The sequence below is a fragment of the Telopea speciosissima genome, chromosome 2, assembly GCF_018873765.1.
Source record: "Telopea speciosissima isolate NSW1024214 ecotype Mountain lineage chromosome 2, Tspe_v1, whole genome shotgun sequence".
Taxonomy (NCBI): domain Eukaryota; kingdom Viridiplantae; phylum Streptophyta; class Magnoliopsida; order Proteales; family Proteaceae; genus Telopea; species Telopea speciosissima.
In genome coordinates this window covers 73,636,316-73,657,924 of record NC_057917.1, presented here as the reverse complement: position 1 = coordinate 73,657,924, position 21,609 = coordinate 73,636,316, and the positions used below count along the sequence as shown (strand labels likewise).

General features: G+C 38.5%; 1 protein-coding gene across 2 annotated transcripts; it reads right to left on the bottom strand.

Annotated features, from left to right (window-relative positions):
• Positions 1 to 2,933: 2,933 nt before the first annotated feature.
• Positions 2,934 to 20,567, bottom strand: LOC122651844 (probable 1-deoxy-D-xylulose-5-phosphate synthase, chloroplastic). 2 transcript variants are annotated; one of them, XM_043845398.1, is made up of 10 exons: positions 20,353 to 20,567; positions 18,539 to 18,658; positions 18,279 to 18,443; positions 10,210 to 10,363; positions 9,631 to 9,899; positions 8,475 to 8,754; positions 7,354 to 7,664; positions 4,178 to 4,456; positions 3,720 to 4,004; positions 2,934 to 3,163 (listed from the first exon to the last, which is right to left on the bottom strand). In XM_043845398.1, the coding sequence occupies exons 1-10, from the start codon at positions 20,521 to 20,523 to the stop codon at positions 3,014 to 3,016; spliced, it is 2,184 nt and encodes a 727-aa protein (XP_043701333.1). In that variant the 5' UTR covers positions 20,524 to 20,567; the 3' UTR covers positions 2,934 to 3,013. The 2 variants fall into 2 exon arrangements, with proteins under 2 accessions (XP_043701333.1, XP_043701334.1); XM_043845399.1 differs by having other exon boundaries at positions 10,210 to 10,360.
• Positions 20,568 to 21,609: the final 1,042 nt, after the last annotated feature.

Here is a 21,609-nt window from a genome sequence, read left to right as displayed (position 1 = left end):
TTTTTTAGGACCAATTCTATCCGGATCACATTTCCGGCATTCACATGAGCAGATAGACGCAAATCCAGCTCCTCCCTCTGTTAGAGATTTTTTTCCCCTAAACCTTAAATCCTAAATCCTAAATCCTAAAATCCTAAACCCTGGATCGATTCCGTGTTTTTGAATCTTTGTTGTGTACCATTACTTGCAATGTGGCAAGTTATGAAGTTTATCAACCTTTTTAAGCAAGCAATGACCTTATCTTTTTATCTTAAAATTACAATAATGCAATTTCTTATGAGTGGGATTATATATTTCGGTAATTTTTGCCTTACCTTCAACCTACAAATTGAGGCAGTTCTCCAACTTCTTTGAATCTACAATTTGACCAATAAGAAGAAAAAGAAATTTTCTATTAAATGGGGGTACCTATCAGGATCGTCTCCAAGGAGCAGGGAACGCCTAGGGCGCTGCCAGCCATTGGGCTACGCCACACACATCCCTAGGTGTGCACCGAGATGTGTGCAGCACAGCTCAACTGTTGGGGCAGCCTCCCTGGAAACGAGCTAAATTCTTGTTTATCACATGGTGTGAAAATTAATAGAAATAAAATTAGGGAAAATGTTCTATACACCGGCAGCGCAGGCTGTGCCCAAACACATGAGGGGTGGCGAAGCCTGCGCCCCCGTACGCTGTGGTGCAGAGAACATCACCCCATAAAATTAATAAAAGTCTCTTAAGCTCCGTTTGCTTTCAGGTAAAACACATGTAAAAGAAAAATGCTTTAAGTAACATTCAATTATTTCATACTGATTTTACCTAAAGATTTTGCTTGTACATGAATTTTACCTAAAGACAAACAGAATCACTAACATTTTCAAATGTCAAGCCATTAGTGAAGAAGAAAACTCAATTACAGATTTACAGCCAAGATTGCTACTTTAATCTGGGATTGGAAATAAAACTCAATTACAGCCAAGGGTATAGTTTTGCAACCAAAGGTTCCCACTTTAGCTTAATTAAAAATAAAATGTAACTAAAACAGCAACCTTTGTTGAAAAGAAAATTCCAATTCTCAACAGTTAAAGCTGCACAAATTGCTACTTCACCACTACATTGAAGCTGCATTCCTGGGGTGTGACTTCAATTAAACTGTTTCTTACTAAAAAAAAAAAAAAAGGACTTCAATTATACTGTTTAATTTTCAATTTCCTCTGTGAGTTAACCCCTTGGACACCTAAGAATTCCTTTGGTTCTGGTTAGCTGTGACGATGCCAAAAAAAAAAAAAAAGGATGGCAGCTTGGTGATACTCACTATTGGTTAGAATGCAGTCGATAAAGTAGATGCAAAGCAGGAGGGTCTTCCATGAAAAGAGTAGAACATGCAAGGTGATCATCAATACAAAAATGCATAGGGTGGTGGTTTGGGCTTCTACAAGAGAAGAAATTCAAGATATACCCATCAGGTTTACCTTAAGAACTGGAATTTGGTGAGTGTTCTCTCTCCTTGTACTTTGCAGTCAAAACATGCCTGCATATGTTAAAAGAACAAGGATGGATGAACCAAGGTTTGATGGAAATGCTCTGGGCACCCAGGATCTGCTGGCCTTTGGAAGGGTATTTTTGGCTCAATATATACAGTTTTAACCTTGGGAATATATTCTGGCACTCTTAAGGGTTCAATTTGCTTTCACCACTAAATTTTGTGCTTTAAATTTGGAGTCTTCAAGTTGCAAGAAGGGAAAACTAGAAAAATGTTGTGATAGAAAAAGATTTCAAGATGAATACAGAAGAACATCAATGGAGCTTGGAGGCTAACTCATCTCATTACATGGGCAAGGAGACTGGTACCCAATCCACATACCTCCTTTAGATGGATACAGATAAAAGCAAATGTGTTATCAGATGAGATGGCCAAAGGTGTGTTGAAAGAAAACAGATAATGTGAAGAGTATGAAATGATCAAGACTATAATCTTGTTTTCAGAAAAAGAATTTCTGGGACATTGCAGCTGAGTTGACAGCTTAAAAAATGGCAATGTGATTCACTGGAAATCATCACCCCTAAATGTATGCTTGGTTGGCAAGAAAGTGATAAAAAAAAAAGAAAAACATAATATGACAAAAGTAATAATGACACTAATGATGAGTTTACATGTCTTTCTCTCTCTTGTTTTTCAAAAATTTCAAATTCTTTCTTTTCTTTTCCTTAAATTGCCCATGACAGCAACTATTTGATGCCTCATTTATTTAGGCTCCAATTGTTTCCAAGTAAAACCACAGAAAGGTGAGATTTTCAGGTTACAGGGGAAACCACATAAGGATTTTTTTTTTTTATTCTATATTTTCTCATCGATTTTACCACATGGTTTCATCCAGAAACAAATGGAGCCTGAAGAAAAATAAATATGCTCAAAGGGCTGTGCTATTACTTTTAGAGCAATGAAGTGTATATTAACAAAAGCTGTACATGAAGGGCATGGGAGCTGATATCATTCATATCTAGGTTTCAATGTCATAAGCATATGATCCAAATGGTAGTTCAAATATTGGAAGTTTAAACCTATAATGTATGTTCAGTCTTTACTCCTGACATAAGCATTATTTCAGAGTCCATAATATCAGGACAGTTCTGGTTATCTCCTCTTGTTTGGTGTAGTGATTCTCTTCCCCACCCCAAAATGTTTCCAGCAGAAATCAATATGATATCACTGTCAGAAGCACTGGGTCAAATAGTAACAAATTTCACCTTTTCTTTTCCTTCTATAAACAGATTTCCACCTTCTGGAAATTAATAACATAAATTTCACCAAAAGTTAAGCCAAACATATATAACAAGTCAATATAACATTTACATCCCATTAAAAAAAAAAAACATTTACAAATTCAAGGAAAGTTTAGTGTACCATACGAACCTGACTGTATGGTCAGAGAGAATATGGGAATCCGATGGCCCTCCTTAAAGGTGGATGCTCTCCTATAGCATTATCTTCTCATTGTTCAACATAACTTGGCATAGAACTCTGTATCCCTTTCTAGCGCATCAACAACAGGGCATCACGTGTGCGACCTAGCAAGCTCAATGCAGTGGCAGCGATGTGATGGCCAGTTAGGCCTGCAAGAGCAAGTTGTTCCTTCGGAGTTCCATGTTCTATGTAATTATCCGGTAGAATAATCGGACGCCACTGGAAATGTTATTGAGAAAGATCAGAATGTGACCAAAATCTGAACAGACACAGACTAAATTTATATAGTGTTGATTATGTATCTCTATTAAAAGGAATATTCTAATCGAGATATCTGTCCTATTATAATTAAAGTCAGTCTATGGTTAGTCCTAGTCCTAGTTTAGTTTCCAAGTTATAATTCTGTGTAATTATGTTTCCTAGTTTTGATTCCTAGTAGGATTAAGAATCCTTCTATGTAATATCTGTGTTACTATAAATAAAGGCATTTGGGGCGGGTGGGGGGACTACTAGTTTCGATCTAAGCTCTCTAGTCAGTCCCCTTTTCGCTCATTCATCTCTCCTTCTCAGTTATTTGGTTTGTTAATTTGATAGCTGTTACATGTAGCATATCTGTGCATTTAGTAATTTATTCATTATGACATGACATTCCATCCAAAAAGAAAGTCATGTGTCCAAGACCCCATACTTCTAACTTTTTTATAAGGTCCAGCATTTGGAAGAATTATTCCATAGGAAAATGAATAAATCAAAATGAAAAGGAAAACAATAGTACTTTAACTCTTCCATCAAGCAGTCCATCAAGAGCCATGAATTGTGCAACATGGGACCCAAATCCTCCAACAGAGCCTTCCTCAACTGTGATCAAAATGGCATGATCTTCACAAAGCTGCCTGACAAGGTTGATGTCAAGTGGTTTGCAGAACCTCGCATCAGCAACAGTCACTTTGATGCCAAGGCTGGAAAGAAGAGAGTGTGCTTTGAGGCAGTTCTGAACCATCGCACCATACCCAAGCAACGCAACATCTTTACCCTGGGCAAGAACTCTCCCTTTCCCGATCTGTTCCACAATAAAACCAGTCAAACAAGAGAAAATGGGGCATGAAGTGCCAGACGCATGAACCCCAGAAACTCAACAAACAACATTAATAGTCATGCGTTACGTCAAAAGATATATATTACCAAAGTAATAGAAGTTAATATAAGCAGGAGATAAGAGTACCAGGGAATTACCTCAAGGGCTACTCCATTGCAAACAGAGCTGTTCAGTCCAACAATAGCACCTCTTGGATACCGGAAGCAAACAGGCCTGTCATCAATCTGAGCTGCAGTGGCCACCATGTGAACAAGCTCGTTCTCATCAGATGGTGCCATAACTACCATGTTTGGCAAGAGTGACATGATTGCTATGTCAAATCCTCCACAGTGCAAGGGGCCATCAGACCCCACCAGTCCTGCACTAGTGATAACAAACCGCACAGCAATTCTTTGGCGATCTACGTCATGGACAACCTAAGGAAGCCCAGAAGAGAAAGAATGCCACCGGATGATGAATAAAAGAGACACGTATTAGTTCTGTGAGATTAGTCCTTAGTGTAGCTAAAAATTCATTTATAAGTAAAAAGAGTTAAAAGTAAACAGCCATCTGTGTCACTGGCCTCTTGGACCTCTTTCCAGTGCTTCGGCAGACATGTAATGTAGCAAGTATTTTCTATAATTTCTTTATAGTTCTTAATTTTCTGTATCCCATAACATGTTACCCAAGTGTCATCTTGTGGGATGGACTGACTTTCTCACGCATAAGTTGGGTGCTTCCACCAAGTCGTTCACAATTGCTTATCTACTCAGTCTTTTCTTCGGGCTAGACAGATCCCTGTCTCTACGGCTTGCTGTCTCTGTTGGAATGGTACCGAAGACTTGGATCATCTCTTCTTCGATTGCCCTACTGCTGCTGCCATCTGGAAAGGAATCTTGTCCAAGTGCTGGCCTGCCCACAGAAGGATCCTCCCTTTCTCAAGGGAATGGATCTGGATCGACATGACCTTCGCTGGTCACTCTATTTGTGATTCTGTTGGCAAATTAGCTTTTTGTGCAACTCTCAACCACATTTGGATGGAGCGCAATGTCAGGAAATGGACCTCCAACTCTCGCTCCTATCAGAAGATTTGGGACTCCATTTCCTTTGAAATTAAAGCAAAGTTATCGCTAGCTCCTCCTTCTAGTTGTAATGACACCCCAAGGAACAGGCTAATTGTTGATTCCTGGGGTCTCTCAAATGTTGCTTTTGTTGCTACAACCAGCTCCCAGCTAAGCTAGGGACAGGCTTTTTATTTTTCTTTCCTCCCCTCGGGGCCCCTTGTTTTCTCTTCTCTTTTGGTAATGAAATTCTTATTCATCCAAAAAAAAAGTCGTTCACATAGTGCAACTAGATGATAACTTGAGTCACTAAGTGAAACTAGTTGACGAAGTTTCACCTTTCGGGACTCTAAATTCTGTTACATGGATAAAGTTTTGTATTGTTTTCTATGTTGAGCACACTGTTGCAAAAACATGAAATTTATTGATATACATTGTTGTAGCCATTACTTAACAGCTGGACCTTCTTGGGTAAGCGGTTATAATTTGATATCAGAGCCAAGAGGTCGGGCCTTTGATCCCTGGCAAGTGCGAGGAGTTTGTGTTATGTGTTGTGTCCCTACACTTTGTGCCCCTTGGTGCCACGGGATGGTGTCATGTACAAAGCATCTGTGTATGGGGGCCAGCATGTGCAGGGCTAGGGGGTGTTGATGCGTGTTGCTTGATCCCTAGCAAGTGCGAGGAGTTTGTGTTATGTGTTGTTGTGACCCAATGCTTGGTGCTCCTTACTGCCACGTGATGGCGTCACGTGCATCTCTCTCTCTCTCTCTCTCTCTCTCTCTCTCTCTCTGTGTGCGCATGTGTGTGAACCTGCACATGCAGGGGGGGGTGTTGATGTGTGTTGATATACATTGTTGTAGCCCTTAACAGCTCGAGCTTTTGTGATAAGCAGTTGAAACATCTGCAACAGCTTCAATATGTTAAAGTTATGGTGTAGTTTAGTAGTCAATGTGACATTTATAATTTATGGTGATGTAACAATAAGTTTAGGTACCGCAGGTTAGTCAGTCTCTGCTGTTGTATTTGTCATTGATTGAAGTTATTATTAATAGCAAGAATCGTTATCCTAACCGTAGCCCTTCTCGCTTCTCTTCTATTTCTTCTTCTCTACAGGTCCTGATTTGTTAGACTAGGTTTTGTAACAAAATTGGTCACTCTTTGTTTTGGCATTCAATACTTCAATATGCTAATATTCCTTTGCTTTTGTTAATGTAATGTTTGATGCCTTATATCACATGTTTAATCTATTGCTATCAATATGTGAAATATCACCTCAATTAACAAGAAAAAATATCGTTTTGTTTTTTGCTGCCAGCCAGTCATCACCTAGGCATCAGCTAGTAGACTTTGTGCATCATAGGTTCTAAATGCCTAGGCATTAACTTGCCTGCTTTTGAAAACTTTGCTTTCTCACTCCTTTCCCCCCCCCCCCCTCATCCCTTATACACATGCGCAAACACCTCGAAAGTGAGACTCTCTCTCTCCCCTGATCACCAGTTTATCACCACAGTTATGGGAATCACTAAGAAAATACCAGCTGGGTAGGAACAAGAAACAAAGATCATCACAGTAAGTTGCAAAACACAGACAATAACAATTCTTGGATCCAAACAAAGAAGAAATTTAAGGCCCAATTCCTAATCAAGTCCAATGATTTTCCAAAAAAAAAGAAGTCAGCTTCCCCCTTTTTAAATGTCTTAGGCATGTTATGTTCTCTGTTTTCTGTTCCTTTTTAACCTTTTCTTCTCTTTCTTTTGTCTTTTCTTTTTTCCTGTCTTTTATGTTTTTTCCTTTTGACAAACCAGGCTTCATGAATTACGAATTTTTTTCTTTTTATTCCTTCTTTTTTTGTTCTGTAGCAAATTTTGTTTCTTCACCATATCCCTTGGTTTTTTTTCCAGTTTTTTGCAATGAAATACCAGTTCTATGCATTTAGGCATTGAGTTTAAAAGTTCAGTTTTAGATGCATACCAACATTAGGTTTTGAGTAAATTGCTTCTCATATTTTATTATTATGTTCTAAGATTTTGTAATTTTTGTAGCTTCCGACAACTCTTATCCATTCTCCCTTATGCCCTTTTCATTTGACATTCTAGTTATGTGGTTTATTTTCTTCTCTTGCATCCTACATGCCATGTGGTTTTTCTGATAGTATACTCATTAATGTGGATGAACACACACACTACTAATATCACACAAATGGAAATGTCTCTCTGTTCATGTGTGTGTGTGTGTGTGTGAGAGAGAGAGGGAGAGAGAGAGAGAGAGAGAACCTGATCATAGGCTCTCTGTAGAAAAGTGGAGGGGATTATACAGAAAGGCTTCAATCCTCCACATGACAAACCAGCAGAAAAGGTGACTGCATGTTGCTCAGCCATCCCTAGGTCAAAAAATTTGTCTGGGAATCTTTCCTTGAATAGTTGGAGTGATGGATCAATTCCCATGCCTGCACGAACAGTCACAATGTTGCTGTCCCTCTCTGCCTCCACAACTAAAGCTTCTGCGAAGAAATTACTATATGTCCGGGAGAGACTACTGCCCATCAGCTTTGGATAAGAGGGTAATGAAACCACATTGCATTGACCTGTTTTATTAAAGAAAAAAAGGGAAAACAGAAAGAACATCAAAAAAAGTTTGCATAGGAAAATAAAAACTAAAGAGAAAGTTCCAAGCCAGGAAAGGAGGAAGCCATTCTGTTCTCAGCACAAGGTAGTGGCACGGATAGAGATGGTACATGAACCCACAATTTTTTACATGCATCACAAAGGAGTTTGGGGTGAAAACTTGATTCCTTCAGATCATAACAACCTTTTATCTAAGGTTTTATCTGGCCAAACACCATTTGCTTCTTTTGATCATCAACCTAAGCTGTAGTTAGGGAGACCAGACCCTCTGCAGTGCAGTTCACAGGGATAACACTGCAGAGGCAACCATCATATAGGAAAAGACATCTTTAAAGTGTCCTCATAAATACACACCTGAGGAACCTGTAGTGCTCCGCAGAGGATTATTTACCAAATCACCCTTGATATTTTCTTTTTAGCGCTACTCTGACTGTCCCATAGTGGTAATCACTGCATTATGCATTGTGATTGAACCAGAGACCTAGTTAGGACTACTATTGAGTGGCAGATTCGACCCAGCATTTATGATGTATGAGAAGGTAAGGGGGTAACTTCTTGCCATTAACAACCCCCCCCCCCCCTGATGTGGATACTCCTTTCTAAAATGAGAGAAGTAATGTTAAACAAAGAAAAGCAGAAACACATAGCCATCAATAAAAACAATTCAATTCCACTTTAAACCAAAAGTAGTCCCTGTAAAATTATGTTCCCAGTATCTACGAAAAGTTATAGAGAAATGATTGGAGAAAAATCTATGAAGAGTTGAAGACCTTGATGTTTGACAGCTATTTCACTCAGCTGATCATCATCTGACTCCGGTTCTTCCTCCGTTATTACATGAACCAACACAGGTCCTGTTGAATCCAGAGAAGCCACATCCTGGAGAACTGTAATTAAATCTTCCACGTTGTGGCCATCAACTGGGCCAATATAATACATCCCAAGCTCTTCAAAGAGAGTTGATCCTAGAGGACCCATCATACCCCGTGTATATTCATCAACTTTTGCTGCCAATTCATGCATACCCCTTCCGATTCTCTTAGTAACCCCCTGAAAGCAAAGTGTACACCAATGTGATAGTCAGAAAAAACAAATAGTTCATGGGATGAGCACCAAAGACACCGAATTGATCAGGGTAAGGGCATATAATCATCTAGAATATATTCACCAAAGAAAACAAGAACATAATTCAATGGCTACCATCATAAGGAGCACCAAGAGGTACAGAGGCAGATGTACATTGATCCACAGGTCCACTCCATGGGGCCTAAATGTACTGCGAATTCACCTCAATTAGATAATCTAATGATCTGGAACTGATAACTTTGAGCTTTCATCTGAACCAGAGAAGGCAAGCAGTTTACTGAAAGATCATGGATCCTCCAGCTATTGTTATATTTGGACCACAAACAACAGTAAGCAGATCCATAATGAGCAGTGAGCAAGTCTTCTTTTTTTTTTTTTTTTTTTTGGGGGGGGGGGGGGGTTGTGTGTGCGTGGGGCGAGTGCTTATCCAGAGGTCTTGCTAAGGCTATGAGAGATAAAAAGGCGGGGACAGTGAGAGAGAGAGGGGAGACATGTAAAAGTGTCTTTAACACGCAATGAGGCAGGACTTCAGCTTACAATATGAATTGAACTCCTTAAGTTAAGACTTCTTGATATGCGGAAGTGCCATTTAAGGGAAGATTTCTGCACTAAATGCATTGCAATAGCAGTCTCCATACAGAGTGTTACCCATCTGCATGGTTCTGGCTAATAAGATCCCACCTTTATTCTAATTATCCTAGAGACACCATACCACTATCATAATTTTGCCTTTTAGGGCAAAATTATCATTGAGCTTTACAACAATTGCTTATTTCTTTTTCTTGGCAAAAAACCATATTATACAACTTACCTATGTAGAAAGAAAACCATGGGACATACCTTAGCCGCTTCTCTCAATTTACGAAAGGATTTACTGGACTGCAGCTTGCTTAGAGTACCAGACAAAGCATTTATTGCTGTCTTGGGACCCTCCTCTAGCTTTGGGTGTAAAGAGTGGTGGCTATCATTTAGGATCACAACCATGTTGGAATCCAGATACCCAGCATTACTCATTGCCTCATATATCTGACCAGCCATAATGGTCTGATTGGTGATCACTGTCACTATACGATCTCGTTTCCTTTTAATATCTCGCGCAACAGCCATTCCTGAAACAAAGGTAAACCATTGCCTAGTTTATAAAATTTGGGTTCGATTGAATAATAGGAAATGCAACCACAATGTGTCAGTTCAGCCAAATAGTACAGATGAATAAGATTATGTAATCAGTGGTTCACATAATGGATATGCAATTTGGAAACGTAATAAATTATGCACACAAATACGAAATAGAAAACAACCATTTGCATAAAATGGATGCCAAAAAAAAAGTTAATTATGAGTTCCATTTTTACACATTTTATGAACAGGTGCAGTTGTTCCCTTACCTAAAAGAAGTAAAGGAGAAGGAAAACATACCCAGTCCAGCAGAAACACTGTTGCATCCATGTCCAGCACCAAATGGGTCGTATTCACTCTCAGAACGAGATGTAGACGCCGAAAGACCATTCTTCTGTCTCAGTGTGTGCATAAGGGACCGCCTTCCCGTAAGAATCTTATGTGCGTAAGACTGCTAATTATAACACAAGGAACTTAGTGACATAAACCAACTTTTATTTAAGAAAAAATAAGATAACTGAGCAAGAATATCACCCCCATGAAGTAGTAACAAAAATATTAAAAAGAAGAGAAAAACATGATAGCCACGTAAGTATTATGTTAAATACACCTGCTTCTTTAACCTACATGTAATCTGCAATGCAACCCATCCTGAAAACACAACCAGTTGGTGATTGCTTTTGGATTGCAAGTGGCCTCAAAATTGTCATAGCTCCCTAGTTCTCCAATTAATTGACTAGGTTTCAATAGTTAGCAAAGCATAGAAGTTGGTGAAGACAAAGGTGCATTGATCAGCATGTACTGTAAATAGAAGAATAAATTTATGAGAGATGGACTTTTCTTTCACCAAATGGCTATCACTGAAATTACTGAAAATGTTGAAAGGCTTCATGAATGATCACGAACAAGTCTACTGGAACAAATAAACTTGAAGTTGTTAGGAGATACAGTGGGGCTGAGTTGTGCCACCGGTCACTCTCCTTAAGCAGTTAATGCCCCTACGGTGAAACAGCCTCAACAGACCCTTCTAGTAGTTGTTGAACTTACTTACTAGGCCACGTCGGGACACACTCAGGTTGTGCTCAATCAACAAGGACAGGAGTCTAAAAAACACTTCTCAAAACAGCAAAAGCAGGAGGCAATACCAGAGAAAGAGTTTGAGAGAGTATGTGAGTAAGAGAGAATGTAAAACACTTAGCATATCATATCTAAAGTGTCTTGGACATCCTCTATTTATAGAGAGAGAACCCTTGGAAAAACCAATCCAAGAGGGCCTAAGAGATGCGTCTCTCAGAGAGAGAAGACAAAATAATAGCCGTTGCCAACATTTAATGCATTCTAGCATTTCTAGAAGACATGCAACACAAGATCGTCGACATCAGCAAAGCTCATCCGACATCGGTAAAACCTCGTTCAACGTCAGACAGAGTGTAAAGCATTGCGCCAAGTTCCTGACAAACCCCAACTTAGAACATGCTCTAGCCGATGTTCAACAAACAAAAACCGACGTCGGGAAAAGGAGCAGTAACTTCCAGTATGATCCCATTTTTAGACACTTTTGAGTTCTATACTCAAATCTTCTATCAGTCCTTAATCTCTTAATCTTTCTCCCCAATTGGTTTTCAACCTCAACCTTATAGGGCATAAAAGCATTTTCTATCTCATCATTGGTTCTTACAAATTAGATCCTTGTGTACCTCAAAAAGCCATCAATAAAAGTAATGAAGTACCTTTTACCTCCCCCTAATTCAAATGACTTAAAAGTCACCAAGATCACTATGCACCAAGTCAAACAAACCACTTTGCCGTTTGGGAAACTTAACCTCAACACAAGTAGGATACTTGTCTAGTGAGGGCTAGGGTTGTCTTCTATTAAACCTTATTTATACAACCTATTTATATATGAAGCATTGCAATGATCTAGTCTACCATACCACACATCAAAAGAATCTATAAAGTAAACAAAAGAAATACTAGGCTTTTCATTCATAATTTCATAAACATTAAATACAAAAAACCCATCAACATGTAACCCCTCCCCACATATACATCAGTCTTTGTAAAAATAATTTTATCTGCTCTAATTCAGCCTTATTGAGAAGAGTTCCCAACACCAAAATCTGTCGTATCTCCGGCACAAGCAGCACATCTTTAAGTTCAAGGGTCTTTCTTGAAGTAACTTCAAGAAGACACTACCTTTTCCCATGACTTGAGATGTTTGGGAATTTCCCATGTATACTAACTCTCCCAAACCAACTGTTGAATAGTTAGTAAAGGAGTTTCGGTCTCTACAAATGTGCTTGGTAGCACCAGTATCTATGACCAATACCTTTGATTTTTCAACCAAATTTACCTCAGCACAAATGCTGCAAAAAGGTCCGCTTCAGTGAGGTTGACTTTGGCCCTGTTGAAGTTCTTCAATTGTCAGCAATCACGTTTGAAGTGCCCGGATTTGCCACAAGCGAAACAATTCTCTGTCTTCCTTTTGAACATTGAATCTTTCTTGATATGAAGGTTCTTCTTGAATTGTTCACGCTTAATGGACTCTACCAAGTTAGCCTTGGATTTAAAATCCTTGGCACTTTCGGCCTAGTCAAGAGTCTAGCCCTTTCTTTTGTGTTTCATATTAAGTTTGAAATCACTCCAAGACACAGGTAATTTTCCTATAAGAGAACTAGCCACAAAATCATCAGGTAAGATCATTTCTTCTTTACCTAACTTGGCTACCATGACTTGAAACTCATCGATTTGTGCAAAAACCTTCTTTTCGTCTTTCATAACAAATTCAAGGAAATTGGCTACAACATCTTTCTTACTACCAACATCTTCCAAGGCATACTGCTTCTCTAATGCAGTCCATATGGAGTTAGCATATATACAAAACATTGGATAACGAGTTCAAGATTCTATTTTTGCATTGATAATCTTCTCATATCCATGCTCCCCTTTTGGCATTAAGAGATGGACCGTTGCTCTCAACAGGAATACTTTCAGTCAAAGCAAAAGAGATGGCAAGTTGGTCTAAACCAACCTTAATCGTTTGCTTTCATCTCTTGTAGCTAGAACTATTGAATGGTTGTATTTTATCAAAGTCTGAAATGATCTTTAAGTTCTCCATTGCAGGAACAAGGGGGATGTTGGAGAACTTTCAGCAGCCATGTACAAAGATTTTATGCTCTCAAGTCTATAGTCTTAAGAAATGTTCTTGTGACAAACCCATAACCTGTAACCAGTAACTGAAATAGAAGAGGGAAGAGAGAAAGAGATTGAGGGAGAAGAAGAGAAGGGCAGCCGATTATGTAAGCTCTCAGTAATGTGAGAGTAGTCTCTTCTCCCCTTGTCTTGTTTATAATAAAATCAATAGAAAGTTCCATTAGAAAAGGAAACTAATTCCTTGTCAGCCAATGAGAGAAAATAGCAAACTAATATAATAAGGAAACATCTAACCTAGAGTAGGAAACATAGCAAAGAAATAGCAATTATCCTACGTAATCACGATAGGGACAAACCCCCTACTTGTGATACATATCTTAACACTCCCCCTCAAGCTGCAGTATACATATCAAGGGTTCCAGCTTGGAACAATACGAATAGATATCAAAGGCAGCACCAGTTTTGAATAGCAGTTGTAGATGACAGTGAACACAATGAGAACTTCAACCAATCAAGGAGCAGTACCAACTCAAGCAAACCAATCATCAGGCAACTTCAATAGATAATAATTTTCGTGTCGAACAAATCCAATCAGCAACGAGTAAAATAGACGGTAGTAAACACAAAACGCAATCCAAAAGATCATAGCAACAACAATAATATAAAAGACACTTCTCAAAGAAGGCCAGTAGTAGGTAGGTAGTCATCTTCTCAAAGAGAGATAAAAGTGTAGCATTCAATAGCTACATCATAAGCGGCAAGTAGTAGGTAGTAATCTCCCAAAGAAAGATAAAAGTGCAGCTTCCAACGGCTACATCAAAAGTCCTTCTCAAGGAAGGCAAGTAGTAAGTAGTATTCTGCTCAAACAAAGGCAGATTTAGAGCCCCAAATAGAGGTCTCAGATAAAAATTCCAATGATAAATAGGCAATATAGGTTACTGCGGACCAGACAGCATCAAGTTGTTGTAGATCAGATAAACAGTATAAGTTACTGTGGACCAGATAGGCAGTATAGCCGTATAGGTTACTGCAAACCAGATAGGCAGTATAGGTTACTGCGGACCAAACAACATCAGGTTGTCCAAATAAATATGAATTGTTGTTGAATACCATCTTCATAGATAAAATTGTTGCTGAGGATGAACAAAATAATAGTAATTTTCATATAAAATAGTTTTGAGTTGATGACTTAAGAAAATAATAATCTTCAATAGTAGATAAGAGAATAATAATCTTCAGTCTCCCCCTCACGTGTAGCATTATACATGGACAAATAATGACCACCAATAAGCAGCATCTCAAAGGATGAGCATCACAAAAAAAAATCCAATAATCAAGAGTAGCACTGCAACAAGATCCTAATAATCTCCAATTCACCCTTCACGGTAGAAATAATCTCCACGCAAGTATGATCCCAATAAATAACTTCCAATCTCCATGCAAAATACCAATCTTCAGAAATTGGAATCCCAAATTGATATGATCGTGCCTACCAAATAAAAATATGGTAAATATGCAAGTCCGAAGGCAATTCTGTAATTACTGCATGCAATCCCCAAGTAATGCAGAAACCAGAACAAAATACTCAATTGAGTTTGGTATGGACCCATCTCAGTTCAAGGGGTTAATGGTGGTTGGGTAAATCACCAGAATTTGGCAAGGGGCTATTTGTAAAGAAAGGAGAAGAATGGCCATACTGTAAATATAGCAAAACAAAAGGGAAATGGCATGAATGTAATTTAGAGGAATTCAAATATAAGCACAAACGGAGGCAAAAGGGTAAACTTGGAAGGTATGATAAAATATGGACATGAGTGGATTAATGCTGAAGAAAGGGTTAACTATGGAAACTAGATAAAGTAATGATGACATAGATGTTATCGTCCAAGAAAACAAAGGGGCAACAAATTAAAGGAAATAAAATAAAGGAGAAGAAAAACAGTACTTAAAATAGGCAACTTGAGGAGTTGTGAACCAAAACCCCAACACCCCCCCCCCATCGACTTCAACCTGATATTGGAGTATTTTTCAACCTTCAACCAAGAAAGCTATAACCTGGCAGAAATTGAATCATGAACCAGAGGCGGAAAGCATGGAACCAAAACCAGCAGTATATTAATCTTCTTCGATCGATCGATTGAAACACCAAATCACCAGGATATTTATCAACAGCAAACACAAATACCTAAAGGGGGCATTACCATCTTCATCAACATACCAAGAACAGCAACTCAGATGACGGTGTGGAACTGTATGGAACGATGGAGAGAACTCCAAGAGCAGTAACTGGAAATATGATCGAAAGATCACCAAATCTTGCAACACAGAGATCAACAGGAGCAAATTGGTTCAGCAGCAAGCAGCCGAACTATAAATCAACAGATCGCCTTCTTCTCCCTTCGTTTTTCGTCTTCAACCTTCAGTAATAGACAGAGCCCAGCGGAACACGAGCCGGAAAAAAATTGGAGACAAACCTCGTTCTTCGATCAGCAGGGTAGAGTAATGGTATGGCTTCATTTAAAAACATCAATCTTCATTGAAACCCATACGCAACCCTAGTTCTCTTTCTTCTTCTATGAACTAGGGTTTCAGTAGTAGCAAGAGAACTTAGAACGACTCTCAAAACAGCTACTGGTTACTGCTCTGATACCATGTGACAAACCCAGAACCTGTAACCAGTAACTGAAATGGAAGAGGGAAGAGAGAAGGGCAGCCGATTATGTTAGCTCTCAGTAACGTGAGAGTAGTCTCTTCTCCCCTTGTCTTATTTATAATAAAATCAATAGAAAGTTCCATTAGAAAAGGAAACTAATTCCTTGTCAGCCAAGGAGAGAAAATAGGAAACTAATCTAACAAGGAAACAAGAGAATCTAACCTAGAGTAGGAAACATAGCAAAGAAAGAGCAACTAGCCTATGTAATCATGCTAGGGACAAACCCTTTACTTGTGATACATATCTTAACAGTTCTAAATAGAAGAATAAAATTATGAGAGATACACTTATGTTTCACTAGAGGGCGGGACTTGGTGCAATGGTAAAGGTTGCTCCATTGTGACCAAGTGGTCACAGGTTCAAGTCTGAAAACAGCCTCTTTGTGAAAGCAGGGGTAAGGCTGCGTACATTATGACCCTCCCCAGACCCCGCAATGGCGGGAGCCTCGTGCACAGGGTATGCCCTTTTTTTTTTAAAAAAAATTATGTTTCACTAAATGGCTACTAACTGAAATTATTGCAATGTTGAAAGGCTTCACGAATGATTAAGAACACGTTTACTGCAACAAATAGACTTGAATTTGTTAGGAGATACGGTGGGGCTGAGCCATGCCACTGGTCACTCTCCTTTGGTGCAATCAGGGTAATGAAAATCAGCCTCCAAGATGAAACAGCCTCAACAGGCCCTTCTAGTAGTTGTTGCACTCATGGTTTAAAGTACCGGTACGTATCGTATCATATCGTATTGGGCAATACGTATTGGTATCGGTCCGTACCGATACGATACATACCGATGTCTCTTTTTTTTTTTTAAATGGACTGTCTCGGATTGTATCGAAATGTATCGGCCGATACGATACGACCGATACAAATCAATACGTCCAGTAAAGGGTTCTGTGGGTGGTTTAATACGTATCGATATGTATCGATACGTATTGGCCAATATGGCTCGATACATACCGATACATACCAATACCATCAATACATTCCATAAAAAAGCCATTTTCACTCACAAACTCTATACAACTCCTATTCTAACAGAAAAATGAAGGAAAAACTCAACCAAGAGACTAAAATATTGCATTTAATCTTGGTTTTTCACTCTTTTGGACTAAAAACTGAATCAAGGAATGCTACACCATCATCCTTTGCATCATCTAATACTCCAAGGCTATAGACGATTACAACATGTAAGAAACATCATCTTTTATAACAATTTCAATTTAACTCACTTGTCTGGCTATACATTATTCTCCATTTTATTGTTTATGCATGATATCTGTTATTTATTGCTTGTTTATATTGTTTTTTGTGTCCAAAAGTGTATTTTCATGTGTATTTTGACCATTTTCATGCGTTTCGGCACCGTTCGATATATATCTCCGATACAATACGATACGATATGATGTCTCTTAAAATCGCCCGACCGATACGATATCCGATACTGATACTTTAAACCTTGGAACAGCAAAAGCGGGAGGCAAAACCAGAGAGAGTTTGAGACAGTGTGGAAGTAAGAGAGAGAGAGAGAGAGAGAGTGTGTGTGTGTGTGTGTAGGACACTTAGAATATCATATCTAAAGTGTCCTGAACATCCTCTATTTATAGAGGAGAGATACCCCTTGGAAACACCTATCCAAGAGGGCCCAAAAGATGTGACTCTAGTAGAGAGAAGACACAAAAAAACTAGCCGTTGTCGACGTCCATTGCATTATGGACGACATGCAACACATGATCACTGACATCAGCGATGCTCATCCAACGTTGGTCAGACCTCATGCAACGTCAGACCAAGTGTAAAGGATGTCGGCAAGTTCCTGAAAACCCCCGACTTAGAATATGCTCTGGCTGACGTTTAACAAACACAAACCAACACTGGGTAAATCTTGTGATGTCCGTGAAGGAAATTTCCGAAACTAAGTCTGGCCACAAGCAAAAATGAAATCACACACACAAAGGCCTCGCCACAATCTGGCTCTGCTTGGCACGCACGAGTGTGAAAATAAACCCCAAAACCCAACCCCCCCCCCCCCCCCACACCAAAGACAAGAGAGCATAGTTAGCATTTCTTTCATGGAACCCAACCCTTGTAGTTCCCATTATTCAATATAAGCTTCACTCTACTATCTTCCATAACCAATGTGGGACTAAAGATTTCCCATTACTTTAATTTACTAGAAGCAACATCAATGCGGTCTAGGGTTCAAAACTTGTGGGAGACAAAACTAACAAAATATTTTGAAAGAAGCATTTTGAAACTTCTTTTACTTTAAATACAACAAGATGCCTCAAGCCATGTCATTGATGCGCTTTCTCGGCCACTTGCAATGGAAAAGCTGAGCTGTGTATATAATGGTCCAAATCAATAAGCAAGTGGGCATCATGTTACAGGAGGAAACCTGGAAGCATTATAATGTAATGACTCTAACACTATCACACTTAAAAGTGTTAACAACAATCTATCCCAGATTTGGAAAAGTATGGAACCTAATGAAATATTACTACCTGTTCACCATCATCCCACAATATCTTGTCCATGGGGGCATGAAAAACATGGTGAATCGCAACTGTAAGCTCCACCACTGCTAAACTGGCTTGAAAAGGTTTTCTAGTTTTAGACATCATGAAAGACAACTCTGAACGGATCTCATCAGCTAATTGTTTCAGTTCCTGCATCAGACAGCCTCTCAATTAAGCAGAACAGAAGAAGAATTACGGCTTTAGATGGTTCTATATAATGGTATTAAAAATGTCATAATTTAGACCTTGGAAGACAAGTTCTTCAAGTGAATCGGGGCATCAACCATATCAAGAATGGGCGTTGGGGCCTTCTCCCAGAAGAAATCACCAACTTCAGGTAAAGCACTGATACAGGGTACCATTCCCTGCACCAAAACATTCAAAATATTACTGTTCATTAAAAATAAGTAACTTTTTATTTTTTCTTTTTTTCTTTTTAAAAAGAAGAGAAATAAATAGACAATCTATCAGATGGTTCAACATTTGACCAGGCCGCTTTTGGCTGTACAAAACTGGCTCGCAGGTCTACCTTGGGGAGAAATGATAGGTGAAGAAGCATGAGTAAATGCAACAGAATCCTATGCAGGCCATGTCAATTGAAATTGGCAAGAATATGCTTGGCTGAACAAAGCACAAGGGGCCAAAGAGCATGCAATGAGATGCATGAGAATGGGATCACAGTCTTCACACTCTACTTGAGACACTATTATTCATTCAAAAGTTGTTGTCTAACTGCCTACTTAATTCTCCGGGATAATTTACTCAGCAAAGAAATTTACCCCCAAAAAAAAATCTATTCAGTGAACACTATCTAGTTTTGAGCAGAGTTTCAACATATGGATGGAGTACAAGCCCATTACCAGGTTTACAGGCTACTACTTTTGCAGTTTTATTTCTATTTCTGAAGCCAGTCTTTTCAGCCTCTTGTTGAGTGTCTATAAGTAATCTCTAAACTAAAGAAAGTCAGTCCCAGCTTACTTTCTATTGATGCATTTCATCAGTTCCCAAAGAATAATTCTAAAGGAAGTCTCATTTGGATTCCAAAAGTAATATGTTAGAAGTTTAAAACAAGTCGTCTAAACATGTGGATATTTCTATTTAGTAGTTTGATTGAAGATTAACTTTGCAGAAACCTAATACATCCCAGTATCTGAGAATGAGATGAAGCTGACTACGAGATTTTTGGACAACCTACAGCTGATGCTGCTCATAGAGGTCTGAATCCTCTCTTTTTGAGTGGTATCTCTCCACCTATTGGGGCTCTACACTGGTGATATTATAAACTATGCAATTAGTTTGTGCATCAATATCTTCTTCTCTACTCCATGTCTCTGTATTCTATTTGAGTAATTACTTATTCGCAGAACATTTAAAATCATTTAAATTTGAACTTAAGAGAAGCAACATGCAAAGGCATAACATAATGTCTTACTGACATTAAATAAAACCAACTCCTCCTGATAAATTATGACTAACTTCAGTAATAAATTGACAGTTTCTTTCCACAAACTGAAAGAAATGAAAAAGAGAACTAACATTTTGAAGGTTGGTATCACTAAAATCCTGGAGGTGGCAACCAAGATGCTGACGATTCATCTAAAATGCTCGCTTAAGACAGTCAATATAACCATAGAGCAGCACTTTAGTTACTCTGCATCTTGACTGGTGACTCAAATTTCTTCATTTAGGAGAAGAGAACTTATCAAATTTATCATGGAACAAACAATATTTCACTATGCCACACAAAAAAAAAAATGAAAATCCTTAATCAAATGCCTATAATTAATTTTCTCTGCAGAACAAATGAGGCAGAGCCTACAATAAAATCAAGTCCATTGTTCTCCAACTAAAATTAATTCATCCACTGCAATCAGGTGACAATAATTCCATTACAGGATAAGTAGATGAGAAGAATAACCTGAAATGTAAGACTTTGCTTTCATGACAAAATGAAAATTGTATAAAGAGTAAACAAATTACAGATATTATAATTCTGCAGACAGTCAAAAAAATCTCAAAGATTTAAAAAAAAAATTTAAACATTCACATATAGATATACCTTGGAGGAGTTAGTGGTTGAAACAGACATTGAGTACAGTTTCACTCTGAGAAATTCCCCTTTCGAAGGTTTGTAAAACCTCGAGAACTCCAATTTGGGAGATAAAACCCGTAACTCTCCATGCTCAGGAGCACTAATTCCATATGAACCCCGAGCAGAGGCCGTACTCATCGTTAAACCAGAAACCCAACTCCCAAAACCACTCAGTAGTCGAAAAACACTGCTATACCCAAAGGCGATAATGAATGGAGCCGGAAAATTATTATTAAAAAGGCAATAACAAAGGCTCCCAAAAGGGAAATTGAACAATCCGAAACGTTGCCCAGCTAAGCACCTTCACAGAATTAACAAAAATCACCCATACCCAGAAGCAAACACCAAATTTTTACTTCACTACGCCCTTCCAAGTCAAATTTGTCGACAACTAGTAGCAGAACAAAGTTGGAAGGCAAGAAGTGAACAGTTATCTTTCCTTTTAATGAATATTGTTCCATGTTTTAATCTAGATTTGGGCATGGTAGGAATTTTATGGATTATGTTGCAAATTAAGTATTAACACTTAACAGTCGGGTTTTTTTTTTTTTTTTAATAATAATAAACAGTCGGAGTTGTTTGTGTGTGACTGTGCTTGTGCTTGTGCTTGTGCTTGTGTGTGTGATTTTTTCTTCTGTTTTTTTTTCGTTTAAAAGCTTCATAAGTAGTTATGATATTGAAAAAATCCTCGAAAAAAAAGAAAAAGAAAAAGAAACAGAGAGTAGTTCAAACCTTATTTTAAGAAGATAGAGTGGGCACAAAGACAATTATTATTTTATTTTTTTTCGTAAGTCACAGAGACAAGCCTGAGTGGAAGACAATCTTACAAAGGTCAATAGTAGACTTCAAACCCAATCTAAGAGCCATCGCGTCCCCCACTGGATAAACATGGTCAAAGGCCACAAACATGAACTCCATGTTCTCACCTAGGGCAAGGGAGCCCAATCCCATAGCTCTAGGCTTCAAGAAAATAGATGTAGCATTGTAAATATGGTGAAGCCCAAGAGTATGATCTTGCCAATGATTGGCTGAACGAGATCGTGTTGCGTCAAGAAATTGTCGGATAGGTTTTCCGAGATGAAACATGCAAAGAGGAATAGGTGAGCAAGGGAGAGTTGATTTTCTTACACTAGGGACTCTCCGTGGCTTAAGTCAGGTTTTTTTAGCAACAGTAACTCAAGAAATTTTGAGATTCATATCCTTGTAAAATGTTGTATTTCTCAT